This window comes from Pseudopipra pipra, chromosome 17 (genome assembly GCF_036250125.1).
Source record: "Pseudopipra pipra isolate bDixPip1 chromosome 17, bDixPip1.hap1, whole genome shotgun sequence".
In the NCBI taxonomy this organism is placed as follows: Eukaryota; Metazoa; Chordata; class Aves; order Passeriformes; family Pipridae; genus Pseudopipra; species Pseudopipra pipra.
Window position 1 is genome coordinate 1,959,591 of NC_087565.1, and position 8,943 is coordinate 1,968,533.

Here is an 8,943-nt window from a genome sequence, read left to right on the forward strand (position 1 = left end):
GCGATGTGCAATAGCTGGAATTGCTACAGGCAGAAAATATCCTCCAACTCCAGCTGGTCAGTTCTAACCCTGCCCTGTGACATTTTGCACCCCTAATGGCAATTAAAACTAATGCAAATTGCTCTCCTAAACTTTTGTGCAAACTTCTGTCTATTTATCATGTTGTTATATCATCCCAGCCACCACTCATCCACTTCATTTTTTCCCAGGCTTCAGCAGGAAGCCTCTACCTCAGGGAGCATCCCCAGCCCCTGGGCAGGGAGGTGACAGCAGTGTCCCTGGGCAGGGAGGTGACAGCAGTGTCCCTGGGCAGGGAGGTGCCAGCAGTGTCCCCATCCCCTGGACTGTGGGCAGGGAGGTGACAGCAGTGTCCCTGGGCAGGGAGGTGCCAGCAGTGTCCCCAAGCCCTGGGCAGGGGGTGCCAGCAGTGTCCCCGGGCAGGGAGGTGACAGCAGTGTCCCCAAGCCCTACCCGGTGACACCCCGGTGACTGGCGCTGTTGCCATGGCAACGCCCGCGCGCGCCGAGGCGCTGCCGAGCGCCCCCAGCGGCCGCAGGGAGAGGGAGATCTGGATTGGCTGATTGGCACCCCCGATCATTGGCTGCCTTGAAGGAGGAACCGCCCGCTCCCGGCCTCTGGACCAATCAGCGCCCGTCTCCGCTTGGCGAAGGCGGAAGCATTGTGATAAACAACATTTGCCCTTCCCCGCCCTTCGCCACCGTCCCGCCGTCTCATTGGCGGGCAGGCGCCTCCGAGCGGGGCGGCAGCCAATGAGCGGCGGCGGCAGCTCCCGGCTGGCCCCGCCCCCTGAGGCCGCGGGGTGTGGGCGGAAGCCGGAAGCTGCGGCGGCGGCGCCATGGGGGCCGTGCTGGGGGTCTGTTCCCTCGCCAGCTGGGTGAGTGCGGGGCTCCCCTGCCCCCGAAACCTCCCCTTCCCACCCCGAGCCTCCCCCGACACCCCAGCGAGCGCGCCGGGCCCGGAGCGGTGCCTCCGGCGGGGCCGCGGGGCCGGTGGCCGCCCTGTGTGCCCCGGCGCGGCCTGAGCCACCATCGCGGCCCCGCCGCAGCCGGGGCGGCCCCGGCCCCTCGTGGCAGAGCGGGGCCCGGCTGGAGCTATCCCGCTCCTTCCCCGGGCCGGGCCGGACCGGGTCGGTGGTGGACGGGGCCCACCCAAGGGCAGCCCAGGGCGATAAACAGGGTTATCTGCGGGTGTTCGCAAACACGCTGTCCGTCAGAAGCGCCGATTAGCGATTTATCGGTGCGGTCTGGGAGTGGAGTGTCTCCAGATGGAGCTCGGGCTTTCCTCTGGGCGTCGCCGGACGCCCCGGTGTCAGCTGCGAGGGAAATGCCCTTACTATTCCTGTCTCTGCCCTTCAGATTCCCTGTCTGTGCAGCGGTGCCTCGTGTTTGCTGTGCCGATGTTGTCCCAACAGCAAGAATTCGACAGTGACACGTCTTATCTATGCCTTCCTCCTCCTCCTCAGCACTGTGCTTGCCTGCATCATGCTGGCACCAGGCATGGAAGAGCAGCTGAAAAAGGTAGGGAGGGTAAAACCTCATTCTGACTGTTTGAAAACCCATTATTGTGCCAGTGGCTATTGATTTTCTTTACTTGGAGTGGGTTATGTGAGAGGCACAAACACCCAAGTGCCCTTGTTCCCCGAGTTAAGAGGCTTCTAGCTGAAACAGCAAATTCAGTGAATGTGCCTTTTTTAGTACATGCCTGGTCTCTGAAACCTGACCAGCCTGGAGGTGGTCAGTTGTTATAAGGGGCCTGCTGCTGTGGTATCTTAATCTTCCTGGATGAAAAGTGCTGACATGGGGAAAGCCAGATGATAATGAGGTCTGAGCACGAGACCTTTTGTTCTCAGATCTCCCAGCAGGCAGTTGACTGAAAGCCTTGCCTGTTACAGGGCTTAAAGAAGGTAATTGCAAATGCAGCTGTGAACTCACAACTAAATGTGTCTTCCCCCAGATCCCTGGATTTTGTGATGAGGGGCTTCACACCCGGATGCCCCACCTGGAGGGGTTTGTCAGCTGCGATGTGTTTGTGGGGTACAGAGCTGTCTATCGTGTCAGCTTTGCCATGGCTGTGTTCTTCTTCCTCCTCTCCCTGCTCATGATAGAGGTGAAAACAAGTAACGACCCCAGAGCCTCGATACACAATGGGTATGTGTGTGAGCTGCCTGGGCTGCCTGCTTGTTCCCTGCTCCTGTTTCCTTTCTGAACATTGTGGCAGATTGGTTTTTGAAAGCCTCGAGTTTCTTTTGGGCTGAACACAGAGCAGTGCTTTGGTCTCCCAAAAAGCTTCCTGTTCATGTCAGATGTTCAGTGTACTGATTGAGTGTCCTGCTCTGAGGGGGGGTAACCAAAAGGGGAGTGCTCTGGGCACCCCCCTGTGTTTCCACAGAGATGTGAGATTGCCTGTGACACTCACTGGGTCACTCACTGTCTGACTCAGCCAGCAGAAACTGCTTCCTGATTTCCAATCCCTGATTTCCTGATTTAAAGTGGGTTAGTTCTGGGCTAGATGACTTAATCATCATAGAGTCATTTAATTGGAAAGGGATGTTTGGAGAGCATAGAATGCATCAGGTTGGAAGGGACCTTAAATCTCATCTCATTCCAAACCCCTGCTGTGGCCAGGGACACTTTCCACTAGACAGAGTTTCTCAGAGCCCTATCCAGCCTGGCCTTGAACACCTCCAGGGGTGGGGATTCCACAACCTCAACCTCTCTGGTCAACAGGATCATGTGCTCCAAATCCCTGGCTGGAGCAGGACCAAGCTGCTTGCAGATCATGTAGCACATGACTACTGTGTACAGATTAAGACCAGTATTTACAACTTCTGTCTTCTTTTAAAGGTTCTGGTTCTTCAAAATAGCTGCCATTGTGGCCATCATGGTTGGAGCATTTTACATCCCTGAAGGGCCTTTCACAAGAGGTACAGTTAATACTCACTGTGGGTTCTGATGAGTAAACTCAAACCTTTTCACAGACTTACCAGGCTAGAGTTGTAATAGTGAAAATTCTCTTGCAGAAGACACAGTTTCTGCCCAACTTCTTTAGAGTATCTTGGTTCATCCAGTATTTTAGTGACCAGCTGAAGTTATGGCAATCAGCAGTCTCTTTTCACCTGCATAGGTTTTGGGTATTAATATTTTTGTATTCCATGAGATAGTCGTTACTGGGCCGAGTCTTCTGACACTACCTAGACTGGAGGCAGCTCAGAACACTGACAAGTGCTAAATACTTCCCCAGAGTCTGAAAAATCTGTGTGAGAAACTTTTACTGTCTGTTCACATCACAGCAACTTTAAAGGGTTGTTGTCCCCTAAAGAAATGTGGCATGATGGCATTTATGTACACAAACTTATGGTGTGTTGCCTGTTGTGTTCATTCTGAAAACATGCTGGGCTAAGCATTCCCATGCTCAGCTTGACCAGGATGAGCTGCAGCCTTGAATACCTGGGGCTCCTTGCACACTTCTGCAGGATGGGAGCCAGAGTGATTAACAGCATCTGCATTTTTAAATACAGTTTCAGAGTTTTTCATTATTTGTCTGCAGTATAATGAGGGACTTTTAATTTTTTAAACTGAGGTAACATGCAAATGATGGAAGCTAACCCTGTTTTCCTTGCTCCCTTTTGTAGCTTGGTTTTGGATTGGTGTTTCTGGAGCCTTCTTCTTCATTCTTATCCAGCTGGTGCTTCTTGTGGACTTTGCTCACTCCTGGAATGAGAGCTGGGTTGATAGAATGGATGAGGGAAATGCTAAATGTTGGTATGCAGGTAGGAATCTGAACTTGTGAAGGATTTGCTTCTGCTGGCCAGTGCTCTGAGAACATCACTTATTAGTTTGTAGATGTACCTACACTTACACTCCACAGTGTCCTTGAGTCACTGCTGCAAACACATGGAATAAGTAGCTGCAGAGTTGCCTTTTCCTCGTTCAATAAAATGCAGAATATTTTAGCCTTGTGATCAGCAGGTCTGGCAGTGCTAACAAACACCCTTGCCTGGTTTGCAGTGCGAGTGCAGAGCTCAGAGCCTGGTTCTCTTCAAATCTAAACTTTGCCACCCCCCCTGCTGTGGTCCCCAGGAGCTCAGTTGTGTCTGGCAGTGGCTGCAGAGCCACACCAAGTGTGCCTTGGCACGTGCTCCCCAGCTGGCCACTAATTACAAAGTGCTAATTGTTGCGGTTCTTTGCACACAGCTAAGAGTGCTGCAACAGCATTTTGTAGCTTCTTACAAAGAACATAACAGAGGGGAAATGAAAATGGGTGGCCTCTAGCATAGGAGGAGGAATTCAGGGCTGATAAATGCCCGTGAGAAGTGTGCAATATGTACTCTCATTTTGTCACTGTGGCTTGACATCAGTTAAACTAATTAAAACTGATGCTGAAAGGCAAGCCTTACTCCCCTGATGGCAGCACTGGCTTTCCTCTGAGCTACACCACTTAGGAAGCCCAAGCAGAAATTCAACCATCCCTAATAAAAATGCACTGTGCTACTTTAGTTTTCTGGCCCAGCCTGCCAAGTGAGGACTGTCTGATTGCAGTGGTAGCTGGACATTGAATCACTTCAGATGTACTGTTAAAACTGCACTGTGTTGTAACAATTGCAGCTCTCCTGTCCTGTACAAGCTTGTTCTACGCCTTGTCCCTGGTGTTTGTTGTTCTCTTCTACGTTTTCTACACGAAGCCTGATGACTGCACTGAGAACAAGTTCTTCATAAGCTTTAACATGATCCTGTGCATTGCTGTCTCCATCGTTTCTATCCTTCCAAAAGTTCAGGTATTATTTTTCTCTGGTATTTTCTTCTAACATATAAAGCACAGAAGTGGAAATGATGTAGTACCAATTCAGTCAGACATAAGAACTTTAAAATGTGGCTACAATAGCTATGCTAGCTAGGAACTTTAAAAAAAAAATACCTTGCTCTGAAACCAATGCACTATGTAGTGACATGTTTTCTGAAGAGAGGCTTTTTTTAGCTAACACAGTTTTGGACTTTGTTTCCATGTGGAGGGCTGCTGACATACTTGTAGTGGTGAAGGTTCTGGCAGAACAGAGAAACCTGTTAGGGAGCAGCAAAATAAGCTGGAGATTTATTGGCTTAGTACTGTGGCTTTGAAATTATGGATAAGCTTGTTTAATGCAAGAGGACACTTGCACGTTACTTGATTCTGAACTGGTATTGCTCAAGTCACATGCTAGATTGACATCTACAGCATTGGTTAAAAAGCTGGGATTAGCTCAGTGAGAATCCATAACAGTATTGGCCACAGAAAAACAATTTGGTTTGCTTATTCCTTCCATGCTTGAGTTGCTTCCTGCATAAGTTACATGACTAAGGAGTTTCTCCCAGTCTTTTGAACATAGAGCAAAGCCCAATGCATTTCTAAAACAAAGTTTTTTCCTGCTAGTAACTGCTGATTCTGTGGCAGCAGGTAAAACTATCCAACCCCAGGTAAAACTTGCCCTTCTGACCTTGGCTTGCTCTTCTGTTTTGGAACAGGAACATCAGCCTCGCTCCGGGCTCCTCCAGTCCTCTGTCATCACACTCTACACCATGTACCTCACCTGGGCAGCCATGTCCAACGAGCCTGGTAAGCAACACACAGTCTCAAGTCATGTGTTGGTGAAAGCAGAAGCTGCTGATGGTTGTTACAGATCACAGTGTGGGGATTGCTGACCTGTCGAGATAAAATTCAGCAAGGCTGGAAAGCTGACCTTACTGAAACCATCAGACTGCCTTTTTGCAGAACTAAACTGGGGTATTTGTGAGGAAAATAAACCAGTGTTAGGGCATTCTGATTTTACATTTTTATTTATTTATTACACCCTTGCCCAGCTCATAGGAAGGAAAAATGTTCCAGGCCATTTCTGCCTCTGGAGAACGGAAAAGATCAGTAGTTAAAGGGAATGAGAAGTTGCAAGCTTACCTGTCATCTTTTCTTAGTTAAGTGCTGGCAAAGCTCATTTCTCTAATCTGCCTTGAAATCCCTTTCAGAAAGAAACTGTAACCCAAGTTTGCTGAACATCATCACCCAGATAGCTGCACCCACAGCTGCTCCAGCCAATGCCACTGTCCCACCTGCCACTCCTGCTCCGCCCAAGTCCCTGCAGTGGTGGGATGCCCAGAGTGTTGTTGGACTGGTTATCTTTGTCCTTTGCCTCTTGTATTCCAGGTAGGATCTGCACTGCTATCCAGTGATAAACAGTTGGGATTTGTCTGCCTCTTTTGTTAGAGCCTGGGTCTAGTGCAAAATGTACCTGCATTTATTCACATCCAGCTGCTGTCTCAGGCCCATAAAGCTGCATTCAGCTTTGTGGATGAGGAGAGGCTTTATCAGCCCCAATCCAGACAACAGAACATGTGTTACAGGATGATTAAAGGAATGGAGCACCACTCCTACAAGGAAAGGCTGGGAGAATGGGGACTGTTTAGCCAGGAAAAGAGGCAGCTTAGGGATGGCCTAATTGCAGCCTTCCAGCACCTGAGGGGAGCTACAAGAAAGATGGAGAGAGACTATTTGCAAGGACATGTAGTGACAGGACAAGGAGGAATGGCATAAACTGAGAGTAGGTTTAGATTATATATTAGGAAGAAATTTTTCACTGTGATGGTGGTGAGGCCCTGGAACAGGTTGTCCAGAGAAGTTATGGATGGCCCACCCCTGGAATTGCTCAAGGCCAGGGTGGATGGAGCTCTGAGCAACCTGGTCTAGTGAAAGGTATCCCTGCCCACAGCAGGGGGGTTGGAACTAGATCTTTAAGGTCCCTTCCAGCCCAGGCAATTCTATGATCTGGACTAGGATTGCTGTTTACCTAGGTTAACAAAAGCTTGGATGAGAAGAGTTTTCTTTGAGGAGTTCCCTTATTTTTCCAGATAGATTTAAAAAAATCCCATTTGCTGCTTGCAGACATTCCGTGTGCTCTGTTGCTGTATTAGCAAACAGCCAACTGTCAAAGGGGTTTCTCACCACGGCTCTCTTGTTCCACTGCAGCATCCGCTCTTCCAGTAACAGCCAGGTGAACAAGCTGACCCTGTCTGGGAGTGACACTGCCATCCTGGAGGAGACCCTGGGGACGGGGAGCGGGGCTGCGGAGGAGGGGGACGTGCGCCGTGTCACGGACAACGAGAAGGAGGGTGTTCAGTACAGCTACACCTTCTTCCACTTCATGCTCTTTCTTGCCTCTCTTTACATCATGATGACACTCACCAACTGGTACAGGTAGGAGCAAGATGGAAAGTGATTGTATGTGCCAGCCAGTGTTCCCAGGTGGGTAGGAGACTCCTGCCCTGTAGGCTGATCCTGCCAAGCTCCTTTAAGTGCTGTCCCTGTGCCAGCTCATTATAGAGTTGTGCCTTCTCAGTTTTGTGTAACTGAATGAAGGTGTAAAAAGGCACAATCAGCAGCTGTGGGCCTGGGGGACTGCAAGGGCACAGTGGGGCTGCCATCCTTCAGATGAGCAAGTAGCAGGAAGGATACACATGAAACTGGCTCCAGGAGGCCTCCTGGGAAGTTTGTCAGAGGCCTGATGTTGCTGGCTCTTCACCCTGGGAAGGATGTGCAGGGACAGCCATACGTGCTGTGCATCAGAGATGTCATTTCCTACATCTGTTGGAAACACTTGGACATACCCTCTGCTGCTGCAGCTCACAACCACCTGCCCCAGGACTGGCACATGGTATAAATCAGCAAATACACTTAGAGAGCAGCCATCAGGGGTCTCTTGCTCAGCTCATGCAGGTATTTCCTTCAAGAGCAGCACATCAGCACGGGCAAGCAGGTTTGACAACTGGGTCCCAAGAACAAGAGGCCTGTGAAGGAGCCACAGGAAATTGCTGGTTTAGTTGTCTCGCTGTGTTCTCACAAAGGCTTTTGCACTGGAGTGTCCCAAATGATTGCCTGAACTTCAGATTCATAGAGAGCTAGCAAGGAGCAGTGGGAGGTGCTTTCTCTATCTACTAATTGACTTCTTTTCTTTTTTAGCCCTGATGCAGATTTCAAGACAATGACAAGCAAGTGGCCGGCCGTGTGGGTGAAGATAACCTCCAGCTGGGTTTGTCTGCTTCTCTATCTCTGGACCTTAGTGGCTCCTCTTGTCCTTACTAATAGAGACTTCAGTTAACTTGCTGCACCTGTCTGAGCTTACAAAAGTGAGGAACTCTTTTGCTGAAAGCCAAAATGTTCATTTATTGCTTTAGTTACTGTGTCTTACGTTGATATTAACATGCAGTTGGATAGAAAGTTATATATTGCATAAAGCTTGATGCAGCACCAAAATTATCATCAGTTATCTTTCTATTTTAACCTTCATCAGGGTTGTTACTGCATTTTTAAAATTCACTACAGCTGTGCTGTTAAAGCACAAAAGAAATTATCTGTTCTGTCCAGTAGCCACAACCTTCTGTTGAATAGAAGTAACATTTAGCTAAATATGAAGTAATATATTTTAAAGAACACTTATATTCAGCATAATGCACTAGTATGCTAATGCTTCAGTATCTGGAAGTGTAAGCCATGCTTCTTGATTTCTACATTCCACTGCAAAAATTTATTTAAAGGAAAACTTTATTTAAATTACTTAACTTTTTGTTGTGGCAAAAAAAAAAAAAAAGCCCTTTGTTCCTCACTGAAAGAACAGAACTCAGAGGTTGAAAAACTGATTAATTCTTTTTAAGAACAAACTTGCCCTTTCTAAGGGGCAACTTCTATGGATACTTGTTTTTTAGTATGTTTGTCAGGTAGAGTGGTAAGTGTATCAGTAGCTTAAATCAAATTTATGATTATGTTGGAAAAATAGAGCTTATTGATTGGTTAATGCGACTTGTCTGATAGGCTTATAAAAATATTGTACATGATATTATTATTATTGGCACTAAGGCATTTGCACTGTAAACTCATTTGAATAAAGCAGACTAACTACTGAAA

The 8,943-nt window shown here is 48.4% G+C and overlaps 1 protein-coding gene across 1 annotated transcript; it reads left to right on the forward strand.

Annotated features, from left to right (window-relative positions):
- The first annotated feature begins 783 nt into the window (after positions 1 to 783).
- SERINC3 (serine incorporator 3) lies at positions 784 to 8,943 on the forward strand. Its single transcript, XM_064673658.1, has 10 exons — positions 784 to 895; positions 1,377 to 1,538; positions 1,975 to 2,168; positions 2,865 to 2,944; positions 3,653 to 3,790; positions 4,626 to 4,795; positions 5,520 to 5,610; positions 6,015 to 6,192; positions 7,012 to 7,239; positions 8,002 to 8,943. Exons 1-10 carry the CDS (start codon positions 857 to 859, stop codon positions 8,138 to 8,140), a joined length of 1,419 nt encoding a protein of 472 aa, XP_064529728.1. The 5' UTR covers positions 784 to 856; the 3' UTR covers positions 8,141 to 8,943.